The sequence below is a fragment of the Miniopterus schreibersii genome (assembly GCF_964146895.1).
Source record: "Miniopterus schreibersii genome assembly, chromosome: 1".
Lineage (NCBI taxonomy): Eukaryota > Metazoa > Chordata > Mammalia > Chiroptera > Miniopteridae > Miniopterus > Miniopterus schreibersii.
Window position 1 is genome coordinate 160615824 of NC_138101.1, and position 20303 is coordinate 160636126.

At 40.4% G+C, this 20303-nt stretch overlaps 1 protein-coding gene and 1 pseudogene across 6 annotated transcripts in view; both read right to left on the reverse strand.

The window, feature by feature from the left end:
* The window catches only part of CSNK1G1 (casein kinase 1 gamma 1), a 133003-nt gene that overhangs the window by 1148 nt on the left and 111552 nt on the right, over positions 1–20303 (reverse strand). For 4 of the 5 annotated variants that reach the window (XM_081121636.1, XM_081121638.1, XM_081121637.1 and 1 more), the window contains 2 exons: positions 18221–18331; positions 7298–7404 (listed from right to left, as the gene is read on the reverse strand). In XM_081121636.1, the coding sequence (XP_080977762.1) occupies positions 7298–7404; positions 18221–18331 (218 nt within the window). The remainder of the gene's footprint in view (positions 1–7297; positions 7405–18220; positions 18332–20303) is intronic. The other variant, XM_081121640.1, reaches the window with a different exon arrangement.
* On the reverse strand, positions 11177–13081 carry LOC308549233 (TBCC domain-containing protein 1-like; annotated as a pseudogene). The gene is made up of 2 exons: positions 12527–13081; positions 11177–12285 (listed from the first exon to the last, which is right to left on the reverse strand). The product of its transcript is annotated as a TBCC domain-containing protein 1-like (transcript).

The window sequence follows — 20303 nt, forward strand, 5'->3', positions numbered from 1 at the left end:
AACCAAGGTTGGGGGTCTGGGGGTTGCACAACAGGCCACACTGTCTGCCCCTTGAGAGAGGGAAAAATTTAATGCAGCTACAGTGGTCAGCAATATGGAGGCTAAACTGAGGCAAACCAACCCCACAGAAGTATGATGTTTGGAACTCTAGGAGAATCACACCACTACACCAAGGAAGAAACAAGCATTCTCTCTCCCCATCCCTGCCCCCACCCAGCTACTTAGATAGGCAGAAGCCCTGCCTCTAATGAACTGGGAGCCCAGATATCCTGACTGCAGTCGGCACAGCCCACTCTTCATTCTGAGAGGATCGATGCCACGGCCCAGGAGCTGATCACCAGGAGGCATCTGGTGGCAGGTCTTCCTCAACTTAGCTTCCAGACACTGCTGCTGCTGTGCCAGCCTGGGTTACAGGACTGACCCTGCTTAGGGTGGTGGTTGGGTCTGCTCCTTCCATGAGCCCTCTAAGTGCTGCTTCCTGGGCAACAGCCATAGCCCTGGCACATCCCTAAGCCTGGCTATCCCCTCCTTACTCCTGCCTGTGGAACAGGAAGCACCTCTTTCTCAGGTCCAGAAGGGGGTGATAAGGGCTGTGGCATGGCTGGTGCATAAGATATGTCCTTTCTAGGACTTTGACACATGGGAAATGAGAAGGTAGTGAATGAGTCATGATGGAGGGGAGTAAAGTTGGAAGTATAACAGATTTGCCGGACCCTTGAAAAAAAAGTTTTTATGAGAAAACTATCTTAGAGTTGCTTGCCCAATCCTTCCAGGCTTACTGCCAGGAATATTCATATGGAAATAAAGAACTGCTGCTTACTTCCTATATCCCTAAGTTTTCCACTTTAGCTAAGATTCCCTCCTTTTTCAGTCAGTCCCTTTGGTATTTCCTACACCCATTGGACTAGTTATTAAAAATTCGAAGAACTCTTGGAATGCAAAAATAGACATTTACACAGATAATAATGGGCTTTAACCATATCTGAATGAATCAAACATGGATTTTGGAAATAGCATCTTAATAAGGTCTTAAGATTTTCTAAGAGTATTAATGACATTTGTAAAGTACTACTAATGGGTTTGAGTACAGTTACTAAACAAAGTATAGTGTGTATTTGGAGACTGAATACATTCTCTTTTTTAAAATTTATTTTTATTGATTTCAGAGGGAGGAAGGGAGAGGGAGAGAGATAGAAACATTAATGATGAGAGTCATTGACTGGCTGCCTCCTGCACGCCCCCCACTGGGGATCGAGCCCGCAACCCGGCATGTGCCCTGACCGGAAATCAAACCTTGATCCCTGGATCCTAGGTCGATACTCAGCTGCTGAGCCATGCCCGTCAGGCTGAATACATTCTTTTATGTAAAAATGAGCAACAGTTTTGATTGTTTCAAACAGTCCTCAATGGTATCCCTGAGGAAGGACTCAAGAAAATGATCTTTTTCTGTATACATATGGTTTAGAAAAAAGACATTTTCCAAGTTGAATGTCCTGAAATTAATATTAAACAAGGCAAATTAAATATCATGGGAGCACCAATATTTCAATACAGGTACCTGTTCCCTATTAACCATGACTTTTAGAGGGATCACTAACATTTAAGCCAGTATCTATTCTTACTCTTTTTAGAGGATGTTAAGATGATGACTTTGTGTTTGTGTTTTTAAATAAGAGCAATCATAAAAAAGTTTGAAATACTGTTTTAGTCCATCTCAAGTGATAGGACTTTTCTTTTACCTCCTCCGAAGCAAGTCATAAGAAATTAATGTCCGCTTATAAGCGTATCATAACCTGATGTGCAACGCTGTTCACCTGATTGGAGAGTGTGAGCTGTGGTTTAGAGCCCCAGATTAATTTTTTCTGGTTACTGTAGTTAAAGCTTTAGCAGTAGCAGGTTTTAATAATTCTACCCACAAGGAATCGGACTCCAAAATCTGCTCAACTCTTTGGTTTCTGTGGTGACTACTGGCAACAGGACCCATTAAACTTGGTCAAATCCAGACCAAACTGACTGATTCCATACAGAGATCTTACTATCGGAAGAAGATGAAGGCCAGTGATGAACTCTTCTTGGGTCTTAGGTTTCCTTCCAGTTGATTCTTTGATTGGTTGACCAGAAGTTCTTAACATGCTGGAGTGAAAATCAATCTATTCTCCCTATTCACAAGCCACCAAATGCTCTTCCCCCAGGCCTCTGAGCCACTTATTTGCCTTTTCTATGAGCCCTCCAAGCGCTGCCTCCTGAGCAACAGTAGTAGCCCTGGCACATCCCTAAGCCTGAGTATCCCCTCCTTACTCCTGGCCTTAGGAATAGGGAACACCTCTTGCTCAGGTAGTGACTAGTCCAGAAGGGGGTGATGAGGGCTGTGGCATGGCTGGTGCAAGGGATAACGTCCTCTGACTATGCCCTGCTTTCTTACTATGTTCTGGCTCTCTCCCTTCACCTATTCCTTTAATATTGTTTTCTTCTTTGTTGTACTTGTATACTCTTCCCTTGCTCTAATAGCTGGTTCAAGTTCCACAGTATCCTTGACCATCCTGTCCACAGTGACCTATCAAGAAACAATTACATAAGTACCCTGGAGAACCACTTGTCATTTCAAGTATGTATGCCTTATCTCTCTAGTGAGATGGTACCTAAGCTCTTTGGGGGAGGCCTTGGGATCTCCTAGAGTTCCAAGCAATGAGTTGGATAAGCACACAGCAGGCCTTGTCTTTGTAATCAGAATCACACGGCTGACACTTCACAGGGAAAAACAGACTGTAGCACTGTCAGATTACACAGACTAATGTTTGCTAAATAAATAGGCCCAATGTACTACTCCTTGATGCTGTAAGACTACAAATTCTATCTCCATAAAACCCAACTGTTACCTTCAATACATCCCTGTCCCTGGGAAACCCCATAGGCCACTTGGCTTAGGGTTCAGAAACCAATGCCCAACCCAGTCACTGAAGACAAATAGAAACAAGGCAGTCATAGAGGCCAGCAGGCCACTATCACCACACAGAATATGACCCCAAGCATGCAGACAATGTAGGAGAGTTACAATTCCAGACTGCAAGAGACCAACTAGTTCAGGAGCAGGAAGTTCACAGGCAGTTTTCAGGAAGAGAGCTGTGAAGAGGGCTCTGTCGTATAGCAAGAATGTGCCTCACCAAACATGGATTCTTTAGGGTTTCCCTTTCTAAGTACCTCATATTGTTCCTAAGAATGCATTCGAGGAACCTGGAAAAGAGGGCTCCAATAACTCATTGGCCAAGTCAGCCCTTGGCCCACTATACTCTCTTACAGAAAGGAAAAAAAAGGACAATAAACAAAATACAAACAAACAAAAAACCCAAAACAATAACAACAAAATGTCCATCTCTCCCCTGAGCTCTCTTGTTTTGAGAGACTCATATTCTACAGCTGAAAGAACTAGCCAAATCGAAAGGAAAACTCACCAATTTTCCCAAAGCAGTTCATTTCCAGGTAGAGACCATGCTGCAGAATGAAATTATCTGGCAACAACTGTCCTTAGGGTTGTGAGGAATAATGTAAACTGATATAGTAATTGTATCCTCCTACTCTGTCCCTCTCTGTCTGATAACATCTGGTTGTATTAATTTGAGAAAAAAATTCATTCAGCTAAAAATGAAGAGATAATTTTGAATACTGTGGGATAGATACTGTTTTGACAGGAGGAGGCAGCAAATAGGTGGGTTTGAAAGGAAAGAAGGAATAGATTAATTCCTAGGTACAGGCCTGTCCCATCCCCACCTTGTGGATCTAGTTCCCCAGTCTGGGTGATTAGCAAAGGTGGCCTATGAAAGCCATTCAGTGTTCCTAAGGCATTCTGTTTGGCTTTGCCAATCCCAGCCCAGTCTGGTCCACTCCCCTAGCATGTGGACTGGAGAGAGGGACTCACCACAAGTTGAGCATTTTCAGGCAGCTACACAGTGTGTAAAGAGAAAAACACAGAAAGGAAGAGAGAGAAAGAGATATTAGTTCACAGACGTGAGATGGAAGGGACTCCCTGTGAGCCATGCAAACATGCAGTATGTTGTGTCTGTGTTTAGTTTCTTCCTCTGTCAAGGTAGGGTGAGTAGGCCCAGGCCACTTGGTCCCCACACTAAAGTGGAGGGGGCAGGTGCCTGACAGAAACTTCATGATGGGAGCTGGATCTCAGTGAGGGGTAAAGCAAAACAGAAAGAGAGTTGATGGGCGCCCCAGGGTGAGCTTTCCTGGGCACGTTCCAGGAATGTAACAGAGAAAGAGCAAATGATCTTGCCTATAAGAATTCAATTAAGCACCAAAGTTAAGCCATTTTGGTTCCTACATGAATTCTTAGTGTGCAATTTGTTAAGCTAACCTCCCAACTATTCTGAGGGAAAGAGAAGTCTTTAGGCTTTCTACAAGTCCAACACGCCTGATCAAAGCTGTCAGCAGTTAAATTTTCTTCTAAAGGGGGACAAAAGGCAGGATTAAGAGACACTTTATTTTATTAGGAGAGGACTCAGAGTGAGGAGGGTCACTACTCTGGATTAAGGTATAACTGCCAGAGAAGGGCATAAATCCCATTCTTGTTACTTTTCAGGGGAAATTAGGACCGTATTTGCTAATTTATAGCAAAAGTCAGTGTATAACCAAAAATTCCTGTGTTCTTATCATACATAACAAAAGTCACTCAACCAAAAAGCTGCCTTGTCTCACTACCTTTCTAATCATACTTAAACAAGGACGTATCCTGTAGCTAGAGAAAAAGGGAAGTCAGATGTTCATTTTGTGTATGGAACAAAGATTAAGACCCTTCCATGTCTCTCTTCCTTTACAAAAAACAAGCTTGATGAGGAATCCCAAACTAAAAGCTTGGAAGTGAAGGTTTCATTGTCTCCCCAATGCCCTAGTTGAATCTCAAGATAGGCAACGACCTTTTTTCCATAAGCAGGCTGCAGGGACAAATGGCATCATAGCTGCATGTAATGAGGGGTTGTTTGGGACGCCTTGTGCTTCTCTAGCTGTGACTTCTTCCCATGAATATGATCAAGCAGGTAAACACACAGTTCCGCCTAACATCCCCCATCACACACACATATAGAAGGCCAAGAAAAACATGGCTGTGCCCTGAAAGTTCCCTGGGCGAGCTTCTCAAAGCTCATGAAATCACTAGAGGAATCAGCACACAAAATGCCCTAAGCTATAAGCTTTTGGATGGCATTTGGTCAAACACAATTGCTCCCCTCTGGTTTCTACAAATTTAAGGCCCAAACCTGAAACTTGTGGCAAAGAGACACAGTGGTCCCTTCTTGCTAATTTGGGAGACGTTAAACTCTCTTTACATCCTATAGTTTATATTATAGCAGAACAGAATACACCAGATTGGAATCTCTTTGTGAATGACCCCTTATCTTACACATAGGACACAAACGGCACACTCACATACATGATTAGTGCACACATTTACTGAAATGAAATGAGATGAATGGGTTCAAAAGATAAACCTGTATAGGACATATTATAAGATTAAAGCCCATTCAATCTTGGTATTCAAAGTATATTATTAAAAGCAGAGCTAAACTTCTAGCCTTCAAAGTAATAGCCACAATGGTGAATTGGAAGTGAGGTGGGGTGAGAATGCGTACAGCCATCTTTCAAGCCCAGACAATGTTTGGATCAGACCACGTCTAGTGCAGTGGTTATACATTTGAATGTACCCTGGCTATACATGTGAACCATCTTGACTTTACAAATTCCTGATGCTCAGGCCATATTCCAGATAAATTAAATCAGAATCTCTGAGGCCAGGATTCAGGTATTTGTATTTTCTAACAAGTTCCAGGTGACTCCAAAGTGTAGCCAAGGTTGAGAACCCATAGGGAAGGAGTGCCACATGGTATACTTGGGAGAATAAAGTTTTGTCATAGAAACCGAAAAACTGTGAATACCATTAACATCTCCAAAGTCCCTGAGAATGGGGAGCATCTTTCCTTACTAAAATAGTCTTTTCCAGGCGTTAGAAAACTGCCCTGTCCTCTTATGTATCAGGGCCTTATATAGCCTGGGAGAGGAGCATCTGAAGCTGCCTACAGTCAGCAGGGACTCGACAGGAGAGAGTCCATCATCCTCACTTGTTTTTTATCTACTGAGTAGGAATCCTCGAGTCCTGGCTTTGTAAGTAAAGACCTCCTGACAGCAAAGTAGGCCCAGCATTTAGATGGGCAGCAGAGGAATAGGCAGGAGGGGTGACCGTGCAAAGTGTATCTGGAAGGAAGAAGAATGCAGGTCTGGATTGGCCTCTCACCACCTTATATCCAGAAGTGTAAGCATGTTCTGAGTTGTATTTAGGTTATTTGGGGACTCAAGAGACCACTTAGGATGCAATATCACTAAATATGTTGTCTGCTTCTGAGAACAGGACACAAGGGTAGCCTGAATGTTCTCAAAGGATTTACAAGAAAAATCATTCACATCATGACTGGCAGCAGTAACTGATCTATAAAGGACTTCTCTCTTCCTACCTTGTGTCTTGTTGGAGGTTAAACCTGGATCTGAATTTGGGATGGGGAAAAAAGGGAAAGAAGTGCTAGAAATGCTGCTTTTGTAGTAGAATCAGCAATTAGTTCTCCTTCCACCCCATATTCTAAGAGTTTAAACACAGACCATGCAGAGAGCACCAAGGGGCTGGTGGTATGGACAGGGCAAGACATTCACATGCAAGAGCACCAGAATAGGAGGTGGGGTAACCTCCTTACCCTCTTGGGATTAGTGTGATTTCCTTTCCTTCTCAAGACCCTTTCACTCATAGGTACAGAGACTATTTTCCTTGCCTTACTTATGTGAGTCTCTATGAATCCAGAATCATCTAAGTGAGAACAAAATGGCGCTGAAACCCTTGCTCCAGGATTATATATGCAGAGTGGTTAACCAAGAACCAGAAATTTCATGCTGTTCAGCATAGCCCATGGTTGAGATAAGCAGATTTTTGTGTGTCCCATAGGAAGCAAGAAGCTCCAGGGTACCAAGAGGCTCATGACTACTATCTATTATAGGTCTTCTATCATGATTCTTTTAGTTCACTATGTCTTTGCCTCATGTAGACTAGAAAAACATGATTGTCTTCTGGAAATCACAACTAAAGAAGGGCAGCAGCAGCCTTAGAGTACCATGCAAAAAATAAAATGCCCAAAAGAAGAAAGCTATGGACACAAGCATGAGGAATTCAGTCTGAGATTAGCAGCACACAGAGAAGAAGAGACAGAATAAAATATTTTTTAATCTATGACTCAAGAGCCCCCTTGAAAGATGAACATACTTAGCTTCCTCCACTACTTCCACCTCGGCGTGAGCTGTGATTGGTGCATTGGAGTGAGCTCCCGTGGGGTCATCGACATTCAGCTCTCCATTGGTTGAGCTAACCACCTGAAACAGAAAGAGAGTGTGACAGACACCGCGAAATACGAACCTCCTGCCAGTGCCAGAGAGGGTCACTAAGAGACATCTGGTCTCTTACTTAGGCACTAGTCAAGCAGTATCTGGAATGTTTGTTCTTCTGGGTTGAGGGGCCAACTGTCCTAATTTAGGAAAGGTTCCCAGCTCCTATCATGTGAGAATACAAAATTCAATGATGTGATCACATAATGATGATAACTTCCATACTGAATGCCTACTCTGTGTCAGGGACTCTACTAGATTGTGTGTATTATATATGTGTAAATTTAACCCCCACAAAAATCCTACGCAATAGGTCACATTACTGTCTTTGATTCTACTCCTCCTACTTTATTATGCTGTAATTATAATATAGACTCATCCATGATGATGTTAAAAATTCTACAAAGGAAATCAATAGTGGACATCAGAAACTATAAGCAATCACACTTTCCTTCAGAAATTTCTTCATGGCTTTGACCATCAGTTTGAAGTTACTCAAACAACAAGACTGCCATGTCCTCTCTGGTGAGAGGGCAGACGGTAAGGAAATGCTTTCCCTTGGAAGACCAGTCTGATTTCAACAACCTTTATTTCAGGTTCAGTGTCATCTCATGTCTCACTGATGGTCCCCGAATTGTAACTGAAGGCTCTCACTCCTGTCATCTGGTTAATGTGGACCCGATCAGGCTTCTCTTGCTGTACAGTTGCTTCTGCCTCCTGGTTTCATTTCCAGCACATGATTCCTGTTTATGTGGGTGCTGGGGAGTGGGAAAAGGGACCCCGCTGCACAAACCACTCTGCTGTTAAAGATCTTGGCTGAAACATGGGAGAGAACCACAAAATAGGATAAATGGTTCGGATATCATATGCCCTTAGGTAAGTAACTTCATTTATTTGAGACTGTTTCTTACAGGTTGAGAATTATACAAGAAAATGTATGAGACAGTGCCTGGTACAATATCTGGTGCACAGAATGGAGGCAGTATAGCACAGTACATAAGATATGGGCACTAGACTTAGTCAGCCTGGGGTTTGAACCCTAGCTCCAACCACTTACTTGCTGTGGGTCCTTGGGCAAGATCCTCAATCTTTCTGTGCCTGAGCTTCCTAATCTGTAAAATGGGGAAACAATGCTGCTTACCTAATTGGGTTACTGTGCAGACAATCCACAGAAAGTGCTTTCAAAGTGCCATGGTACATAGCAATGGCTCCATAAATATTCATATTACTGTTATTCTCCCTATATAAATGTTTATTCTTATCTCTCTCTAAATCTGGGGTCCTTACCAGAGTTAATTCATAAAAATTTCCTATAGTCATAAAGAGGAAGGTAGAAAGAAATGCTTAGTATAAGGAGTCTTTTAGGTTTCAAAGAAGGGCAGACAAGGTGAATACTACTTACCAGCAGTCTATGCCCATCATTATTACTAAACCAGCAATATTTTTTGTCCTTATTAATAATACATGCCTTAAAAAAATGAAAACTATGCTGCATGGTTAAAGAAACCTACAATATTAAATGTGGACTTATGCGAGGGAGACCCAAATTTCTGCTAAGGATCCAATTTAGCATCTCTGATTAATGGAACCATCCAATTTTATTTATCTCCTGACATGATATAATAATAAGTACTATATGACTATCTATGTAGTATTCTTGGCCCTCCCCCCTTAAAGTTTTATCTGAATTCAAGTATGATGGAAACAAACTGACAAATTCAAAATGTGGGGCATTCTATAGGACAATAAGGCTAGACTCTTCAAAAAAGATATGTCTTAAAAATCTTTTTTCTTTTTAAGACATGGGTGACTGTTACAAATTAAAAGAGATTAAGAATTCAGAGACCAAAAAACTGAAAGAGACTGAAGAGGCATAACACCAAATGCAATGTATGACCCTTGATTAAATCTGGAACACTGTAAAATTAATTTGGGGGACAATTGCGGAAAATGTGATATGTAATGTAGATTAGATATTATGGAATTATTATTAATTTTCTTGGTTATAAAAATGGTGTTACTGGGTACATGAGAGAATATTTCTGTTCGTAGGAGATGAAGGCTGAAGTATTTTGAGATAAAATGTAATGATGACTGCAACGTACATTTAAATAGTTTGGTGAACATGCCCCCTGTCCCCACAACTCCTCACACACAGTTAAAGCAAATATGGTAAAATCTTACTAATTTGTTAAGAATATAAACAGGTTCACTGCATCCTCCCTCCCCACCCCCCAGCTTTTCTGTAGATTTGAAAATTTCAAAATAAAAAGTTGGGGAAAACCCAGCAAAAACAAAAGGTTGAGAAGAGAGGGTTTACAGATAGGAGAACCATAGCTCTTCACACTAATGTCCTGTTCACTTCCTCAGCCTACATTTGCTTCTTGTGGGCATATTCTGGCTGCGCACTAGTGATAGTGCTTAAGTTCATTCTGTGAGCACAAGGATTAAAGGAGAAATCATAGTAAGTCTCTTAGTGAACAATTCAGCAACTAGACAAGATGTTAAATAAAATGTCTTGGCCTCTACTGACATAAACAAAGCATGAGTAAGCACCACCACTGAGAATTACCTGGTGACTTTGGGCCATGATGGTGGCTCATGGCGTCACAAGTCTCATATTCTCTAATTTCTCCTTGCTATGAAAGCCCACAAGCAATGTCCTCGGGCAACTGAAGGAATGTTATCCTCACTTTCCAGACCAGACATCCTGTCTGTATCAATGAGAATCTATCCTTAAATGAATCAGGCACAAATGGGAACCTTAACACCAGTTGTCTAACCTTAAACTTAACTGCACTTTGGGAATCAATCTAGGCTTTCAGAGTATCCACTTAATTATTTCAGGTTGCAGGTACAGTTTGTCAAACCACCGAACTGCTGCCTATATGTGCAGTGGAAAAAACACTAGCATAGGTGACCGGAGACCTGGATTCCAGGCTTAACTTTACCACAACGTCCTCTGTGAGCCCTGATTTCTAATTCTGTTGGACTATGCCAATAACCTTGGTCATCAACCTCATGTTACTAAGTTAAAGCAATTTGAAAAATTTTAAAGAACCTTATGAATATAATTAGTATTTTAAACAATATCATTTTTATAGTTTTTCTATGGATTTTTTCTAGTATAACTTCATTTTGAAAATCTTTCATTCTTTTTTTTTTATTACTTTTTAGAGCTTATTTATTGAAAATCTGAAGCAGAAAATGAAAAATAAAGATTTTACAGTTTTAAGTTTTTTACTTTAAGGACTAAAATATCTTTGTATAAAACTACCTCTGCTATATTTATATACCAACAACCATACTCTTTTTCCAATTATTTTTGAAAAAAGTAGTAATTTCCTTTTAAATAGTTACAAAGAACTATAGAACTCCTCTTAACTCTGGAAAGGATGAAACCCTTTTATTATACAAATTAAAATGTAAAGTTAACTTATAAATCTACATTCAACCCCTTTAATATTAACATATATTCAATGGGACTGGCTTCATCAACTTTTCCATTTTGGCATCACAAAGATGAATTTTCTGATGTTCTATAAATAGTATACTTATATAGTAGTCAGTTTATGTGAAATTCAACTGAAATGGTAATAAATAAGAATGGAATGGAAATCAAGGAAAGGTCTTAAATAGGAAGAGAAAGCCCCAGAGTCTTTTAAAGCAGCAAGAGCACCTTCCTAATTTAGTTTCAAGATGTGCATCATCTTCCATTCACCCTCATGTTTCCAGGGCTCAGTGTTTTGATGGAGGAGTCTTATCCTGTTGCTTGTTTGGAATCTGCTGCAGGGGGACACCTCCAGCTGTTGGAGATGTCCCGTATTATTAATCAACCACTCATAAAACTTATTTTCCACAAGTACCTGGAACTGCTCCTTTTGATCTTTTGTCAAATGAGACTCCTCCTTCACAGTTTTCTGCCAGATTTGTATCTTCAGTTCTCTTTGACCCAGTGCTTTCTGGTAAGAAGATGGAAGACCCCCAGGTATCTCGGTTGTGTCCCCTTCCATTTCAAAGGGGATAATAAATACATAGAATTCACAAGGTGGTAAGAGTGGGAAGACACTTGTGTCTCTGTTTTCTCTGCATACAATCATTGGATTATCCCAATAGTTAGGCACTGTACCAAGGCCAGTGCTGGCCATATGGTCCTTCAGCATTGGGTAATCGATATGAAAAGAGCAAAAGTTATTGTGTGGTTCCCAGAGAGAATAAGTGGGCATGTAGACATCAGAGTGTAAAAGATGCAGCCTGTTGTAAAAGAGATGGACAAATGATGACAAATGGCAATGCCTTTAATGTTGTCACAGCTGTGGAGGTGAAGATTAGTCTCTACAGGGCCAAGGACAAAGGTGTTATTTCTGCACTTCTCAACTGTCACAGATTGTAAGGGAGAGAGAAGATATACAAAAGGTTCAATGCAACGATGAATCTTTACATGTGCCCCCACCAGAGTATCTGAGCTCTTGGCAAATGTCTGCTTGTAAACCTGGCTCATGACCACCATGTGGTACATCCTAGGGGGCCACGTGAGTATTACAAGCAATCTTAGCTCTTTTGGTCATCCCTTCAACTTGGCGAGCCCAAGCCAATTTCTTTCCAGACCTGAGGGAAGCAGAGGTTCCAAGTGGATTCCCAAACAGGCTCTCAACCAGGCTTCCAGCTTGTAGAAAGAAAAGATCTTAGAGATCTTTGAGAAGCCACTTTCTGCATATAGTGGCTGCCACAGCGCAAGTTCAAGAAGTGGATATATCTTCCTGGCTCTCCTCACTGTACCTTCAATAAGAAAGCCGAGTGCCACAACAGTTTCTCTAGAGACTAGACTACTATTAGTCGAATGAAACGATGCAGTAAGTTGTTCTGGATCTAAAAGCAGCTCAAGGAGCCCAGCCAGGCACAACTCAGTGGTTGAGCATCGACCTAGGATCCAGGAGATCGCAGTTCAGTTCCCAGTCAGGGCACATGCCGGGGTTGTGGGGTCGATCCCCAGTCGGAGGGTGTGCAGGAGGCAGCTGATCAGTGACAACACTCTCACCATCAATGTTTCAACTCTCTCTCCCCCTTCCTCTCTCTCTGAAATCAATTAAGATATATTAAAAAAATAAAAACAAAAGCAGCTCAAGGAAATCTGACAAATGATCATAGATAAACATTTGGTGACTGTAATCATTCCAGTTCTTATTATGACAACTGGATTTTTCAGTCAGGTCAGGAGACTGAGATCTGTTTCTGGGACTAGGCCACTCTTCTCCAATCAAAGATGTCCTCAGGAAGAACTTTTTTAACTGCCGATTTTTCTGCTTTTTGACTTCATCTTCAGATGTGCAGTTGGACATAATCTCAGACCAGTCCAGGTGCTCTCTGGTGTCTTTACTGTAAGACTATTAAATACTTCAAAGTAAAGCCATGCCAGATCCTTAGCCAACTGTAGCTTCCCACATGTAATGTGCCTCCAGGTAGACCAGTACAGGCGTGGGTTGACTCCCTCTGTGGCCTGGGTTCGCATACAGGTGGATATCTTCCTGAGATACTGAACACTGAACTTGGATGGAGAGAGGACCTGTAGGGTCCCCACTATAAAGGGTTCTGCTTTCATACAGAGGAGAACTCCAGACTGATCCATATTATCTCGAAGGACATCTGTGTAAAAAGGCTTCTTTGCATACCTGCAGAGGCTGGCACCACCCAGTCGCACCTCTATGCACCGCCATGCCCTGCTCGCCAGGCAAAAAAGCTTTATTTCTGTATCTGGAATACTGACATTTATTTTGCTGTAATCACTTTTTTTTTAATCCTCACCCAGGGATATTTTTTCCATTGCTTTTCAGAGAGCGTGGAAGGGGGAGAGAGAAACATCAATGTGAGAGAGACATTGATTGGTTGGATCCTGCACGCACCCCAACCACGCCCAGAGCCTGCAACCAAGGTACGGTGCCCTTGGCCGGAATCAAGCCCGGGACCCTTCAGTCCTCAGGCTGATGCTCTAACCACTGAGCAAAACTAGCCAGGGCTGCTATAATCACTATTAATCCCACATTCGTCTGCCTAAATCACACAAGAACAAAGTAATTAATATGGGATTATCCATGAAAGAGACTAAGGTGAAGTACTATATTGAAATTTAGTCCTTAACATTGGTAATATCCCTTTTGGGAGTCTCAAAAATTTGAGTTATTAGTCCCATTTTTCAAAATATTAACATGAAGAAAAATCAGAACTGCGTGCCAAAAGAAAAAGTGCTTTAGCTGATAATCAACATTTCAATCCTATTTCTCACAACTAACATATTTGGTAATTCTCTACTTTAGTTTCTCTACCTATAATACTGACGTTAATAAGAATTGTAAATAATTAAAAATTATAAAGATTTGAGCAAAATAAATATTGGCTAAATGTTAAATGTCATTCTTAAGTCTTAGGCCCTTGCTTGGTCCTACATGTGTATAGATATTTCCTATATGTATTTATTTAAATAACTTAGAGTCATGTTTTTGAAAGAGAAAAATATACTATCTTCTTGAATCTGGGCCTACACATATGAAACATCTGTGGAAATATTGGAAGGATGGGGACCGTCGGGGCCTGCCAATTAAACAAGTTGGAATGGGAGTGTCTGTGTGCTTCATCAGAGCAAAATTCTCATCTCAGAGTTCTGTACTCCCTAGCAGGTCATGGTATCTGCAGGTCATCAAGGTTAGGAAGCATGATTTGACCATATTTCCTTTGGTAAGCGAGACAACTCAGGAATGTGGACATCTATTATATGTTAGAAAAGTTATTATTGATTTGGTTTACAAAAAGCATAACCTTCACAAGTTTATAAAAGTTGGGGCTAAGCCCTATGTGGTGCAGTTGGTTGAGCACCATCCCGTGCACCAACAGGTTGTTCAATTCCTGGTCAGGGCACATGCCCAGATTCGATCCCCAGTAGGGGGCATGCAGGAGGCAGCCAATCGATGTTGTGCTCTCACATCAATATTTCTCTTTCTCTCTCTCTAGCTACTAGCTACATGTGACTACTGAGTGCTTAAAATGTGGCTTGTTCAAAATGAGATGTTTGTTCTGTAAGTATAAAATACATGCTAGATTTCAAAGACTTAGTTTAAAAAGGGAAAAATATTTCTAATATTTTTAATAATGGCTACATGTTCAACTTTTTTAGATCTACTGGGTTAAATATATTATTAAAGTTAGTTTCACCTGTTTCTTTTTACTTTTTTAATGTGATTACTAGGAGATTTTAAATTACAAATGTGACTCATATTTCTTTTAACAACCATGTTCTAGAACATACATCTTTAGTATCTGTGCATTTCTGAGGGATATTTATCTGAAACTGAATTAACTGGATCACAAAGTATAGGTATTTAAGATTGGAATCGAACCAGTGATCTCTTGGTGCATGGGATGATCCTGAACCAACTGAGTCTCACCTGCCAGGGCTATATATATATATATATATATATTTTAATTGTTACATTTTATTTTTGTCAGAGTTATATAAGCACAGTGTGTAAAGAATCAACTATTTCTACAAGGATGGTTAGGAAAAAACAGCAGTTTCCTTCCCCCATTCCATTATTTCCTCTTCCTTGATAGTTGACTGTTCTGTTTTTTACCTATATACCTGTGATCAACATGCATCTTAATTCATCATTTTTGGCATTATATTCACTTTTTCCATCAATCTATTCTCCCATTATAATTTATCCTGTAATTCTGACTAGATCAGTTGTTAGCGTTTGCATTATGACTATTAAAAGCTATTTACAGCTGTGCTATAAAGTATACCACGGTTATCTTTCCTGCCCTGTATAATTTGTTTTCCTTGGAGTTAATTATCTTTTAAATTTTATTTTACTTAGCTTTTTATACATTAGTTGCTAATCACTAATTCTAATCAAACTGTTATTCATCTAAACACTTTCAAGATATTCTGACATATCAGTATCTTAGTCAATTCATCATTTTGGTAAAACTGCTCACAAAGCCTTGTGACCACCTCTGTCTGGGACAGACTATCCTGTCCTGGGACCTCCTGACTTTACCATCATACTGAGGAGTCCTTTTGCTTCTCTTCTGTGTTGGACCTCTTGTTTCCTGGATCCCATATATTTATTCCTCTTTCTTGGTTTATTCACTCATTTCATAGCGCACATCCTCTTGTAGCTTCATAAAAAAGGGTGCATGAGAAGTAAAATTTTTGAGACCACAGATTTCTGAAAACATCTTTATTGTACATTCCAACCATACTGATAGTCTAGCTGAGTTCAGAATTTTAGGTTGAAAATAAAATTTCCCTCAGAATTTTGAAGGCATTGTTCATTGACTTCTAGCTTCCAATATTGCCATTTAGAAATGTGAAGCTATACTAAATTCTGATCCTTTCTTTGCATATGACTGTTCTCTCTTTCTGGAAGCTTGAAGGATTTTCTCTTTGTCCTCAGTGTTCTGAAATTTCACAATGATGTACCTTGGTATGGTTCTACCATCCATTACAGTGGGCACTCAGTGGGCCCCTTTGATATGGAAACAAGTCTTTATGAGTTCTGGGAAATTATTTTGTTAATGATTTCCTCCCCTCCACTTTCTTACTCTGGAACTCCTATTATTTAGAAATTGTATCTTTTGGATTGTCCTTAAACCTTATTGTTTCCCACTATTTTTACCTCTCTGTCTCTTTGCTCTACTTTCTGGGAGACTTCCTCACAACTTTATCTTCCAAACTATTGAGTTTAAATTTTTTATTATGTTTTTACTTTCCAAGAGCTCTTTTTGTTTGTTTGCTCTGAGAGTGCTCCTTTTAAAAATAGTGTCCTGTCCTTGCTTCACAGTTGCGGTATCTTTTGTTTCTGAGGATGTTAATAATGTGTGTGGGGTTTTTGTTGTTGCTGTTTGCTTTGGTCTCTATCACATTAAAGGCTTTCTTCAGAAGTCTGATAATCCTTGACTGTCTGCTTATATGTAAAAGTTGGAGACTGCGAAGTTAATTGGCACTCTGAGTACAGGGGTAGGACTTCTAAAGTTTGGATCTCACTGCAGAATGACCTTGCTAGGCCATTTCATTAGGGAAACCCTTTTTAAAAAAAAATTTTTTTTATTGATTTCAGAGAGAGGAAGGGAGAGGGAAAGGGAGGGATAGAAATATCAGTGATGAGAGAGTCATTGATCAGCTGCCTCCTGCATGCCCCCAACTGGGGATCGAGCCCGCAACCCAGGCATGTGCCCTGACCAAGAATCAAACCTCGATGTCCTGGATCATAGGTTGATGCTCAACCATTGAGCCACACAGGTTGGGCTAGGGAAACCCTTTTGTCAGTATGCTCAGATGTTTTCTTTTGAGCTGGTCAGGTTCCCCAGAGCCAACTCAATCTTCTGCCTGGAAGGTACATACCTGGCTATCAGCATTCTGAAGGACTCAATGCGGAAAGAAGGTAGTCAGTATGCATAAAATCATTTAACCTCCATTTTTTATCAGGCTAGTACTCTGCCCCCAAATGTGCCCCATACCCCCTAATCCAGAGATTCTCTATTTTGCCTTTTTAAAGAATAAATCTTTGGTCTCTGCTGAGGAGGAGGAAGAGCATCTAGGGATCTCTGGTTTTTTAAACAGCCTTTTAACCAATCTTCATTATTTTAGCACATGCCCCTCCACACCCACCTCCCCCTTATAGAAAGCCAACTTCTGAGCCTTCTGGGGATTCCCCAGTGTAAATAGGCTCTAAGCTTTCCCCTCTACAGGCACAGGATTCAGTTTTCTTGAGAATCCTAAGTCATTTAATAACTTCCCATCTGCTTTCCAGCTTCTAACATTTTGTTGCTGTTGCCTCCTCTTCTGTTTTCTCCATTCTTACAGGGATTTATGTCTTTAAAAAAATCGCTTTATCATTCTTTTAGTGTTGTTTCAGGAAGTGGTGAGAGTAGATATGTGTGTTCAATCCATCATTTTTACCTATATGTTCCTATGTGGTTTTTATAGGGCAAAAGCTGTCTCCTAACTTTAGTGAATCAACTCCATGTAAAAGCATATTCTAGACAATCGAGCCTATCAAGATGCATTTCTATGTGCAAAAGGTTTGTCTACCCCTTTATAAGAATTTCTGTTTGGTAGCTCTGGGTTCACTTGTGTGCCCCAATTAGTGGTGTCACTTAGTATGTGAAAAAACCTTTGGTCAAGAATATTAAGACAGTGACATAAGAAAAATTACGAGATATAAGTACTTCTTAAGTACTAGCGAGAATAGAAATTCAAAACAGTCCAAATGAAGTAATAAGTAATTCTCCAAGACCACATTTATTCCAGGAGAAAAAAGAGCGAGCCCAACTACATGGGTATCCACTCAGAAACAGCTCACCTGGGCTAATTAACATTCTCACCTATGCACTAAGGCACATATCACCATGGAATGAGCTACATATGCAGTCCTCTACCCAAAAAATACTTAGTTTTACACATTTTAAGTCTTTACAATTCACAGACTTGACAGTAACACACTTCTACCTTGACATTATTTTTATGGCTTATCATGAGTGGATCAAGGTTGTAGAACTAGTTTTTAAGCAGAAATCAGTATCAGAAACCATATAGATGTTTCTTAGTCAATAACAATAACCATCAATCATCTCAACAAGCAACTCGTTTACAAGTCCACATATGCAGAAAATCAGCACATATATTCCATTACCTATAGAAACCTTGCTATAAGTTTTCATTCTAAAGGAGCCTGAGTTTCAGAAGCAAGCGAACATTCTACCAGCCAAGCTGAGAAGGCCAGGAAAAGGCAATAAAGGCAGTGAGTACCTGCACTGATCCCCCATGGCGGTCTGCAGCCAAGTGAGACGTCAGGTACGAGGTATTGGTCTGCCGGCTGGGCTGGATTTCCCACTCTCCTCGGCGCTCTGATGATGCAGTCTGCTCAGGCATTAGGAAGCATGAGAGCAAGACATGGAAGGAAAGGTGAAGCAACAGCAAGCAGTAACAAAATCAAGTACATTAGCATTCTTGAAGGTTTTTGTTTTGGATTGTAAATTAACAACTGCTGCAAAGCACGGGGAAAAAGTTAGCTTGGCTACATTCATTTCAGTCTAATAAGCCAATACCTGATATTCTACAATACACCATCCTCACCCAGATATGGGGGGGGGGAATCACCAAAGGTGGGGGGATCAAAAGTTGAAATCACCACCTTTTAGCTTTCATATTAGTAAAATTTCAGTAGCCACTAAGCAGACCAAATTCAGAATGTTAAGACTGCTAAACAAAGGAACAATCATATTTACAAATCATTTCACTGACTAAATAATAATCTAAATAGACAGCAGTCAATACAGAAAATTCCTAGCTATTCTTAGGCATCAAGATAATATGCCTTTTCCTTAAGGAGGCCCACTACTCTCAACATAAACCTCCAAGAGACTTCCACCCAGACAAAATGAGCAGTGGCAGTGGCTGGAATATGCTTTCTTAGCTGAAAGAATGAACAAAGAGCATCTCTTCAAAAGCAGGTTCACAGGCCAAGAATATGAAAAGATGGAAGGAAATAAGGCTAACAGAGCCTGTTAACCCCTACTACGCTCACTCCTCTATCACACAATTGATGGGCAGTTCTACACAGAATAAGGAGGCTCTTTAGGCATTATCATCAATGTCATGTCCGTGCCTTGATTTCCAAATAAGCTCTCTGGTTTTCTTTTGAGAGCCATTATCTGCCTACTAGCCATCTTCAGCTGGAATACACTGCTAGTATTTCAAACTCAAGATGTCTAAATTCAACTTCCAAATAAGTTTCTCCCCCAACTTTCCCATTTCTAGTAATAGGACCACAAGCCTCCTCATTATCCAGGCTTAAAGCCTCAGCAGCAGCTCTGACTCACCATCCTCCTCAGCCCTGACATACATGTGGGCTGCGAATTCTGGCAGATTATATCCCTGTGTCATTTTTCAATTCTATTTCATTTTTACTATTACAACCCATCAAGGACCCCGTTGGCTCTCAAGCGAACTCACTGTCTTATTGGTCTGCCTGCTGGCTGCCGGGCTGTTACTATCTTCTGGGCCCAAAAATTTCTAAAGCGAAGTTTTGGTCCTTATCACTCCTCTGTTCTAACATCTCTAGTACTCAATCCCTACTGAAGTAAGTACCGATTCTCCAGCCCAGCATTCCAGGAGCTTCATTAAGTGACTCTAACCTAGTTTCCTAGCCTGTCTTCTATATTCACACCAAATATTTTAGGAGAAAGAACTAGATAATTTGCTGTTGCTCATATTTCCTTTTTTATTTTCATTTGCACTTAATTCTTCTAAAAGCATTTCAAATGCAGCCTCTTTCACGAAACTCTTTGTCATGCTCATTCTAGGTGAAATGTCTCCTTCTAACCCCTGATTATTTGAGATTTGGGAAGCTTATCTATTCTGTCTTGTGTTTTTCTTATCTGGCTACTTGGCTTCTCTGCTTGTCAGTTCTTGGAGGACAAGGACTCCCTACTTATCCTGGTATCCCCAGGACATACTTTCACAGAGTAGTTCCTCAGCTAGATTTACTGAGTCAAAGTTGCTGAAAAAAATGTATGTTGTCACTAACATTAATATCTTTCCATCTCTCTCAAGGAGAGATTTTATTTTCTTCTTTCACTGATTTCAAAACTTGGAAGAGTCTAAAAAAATCATACTGCTTTCAATCCCTAGAGTCATAAAAGGGACATATTTAACTGCAATTTTAAAAAAAGCCTAAGAAAACAACCCTAATAAAAGAATATAAGCCATGAGACCACAGACTACACACAGTGTAACAGCTTAACAGATACTAGAAATCCATTTACCCATAGTGCACAGGGCACAAAGAATTCTACCCAGCAAGAATTCAGAATCCTACTGGGAAGGAGGT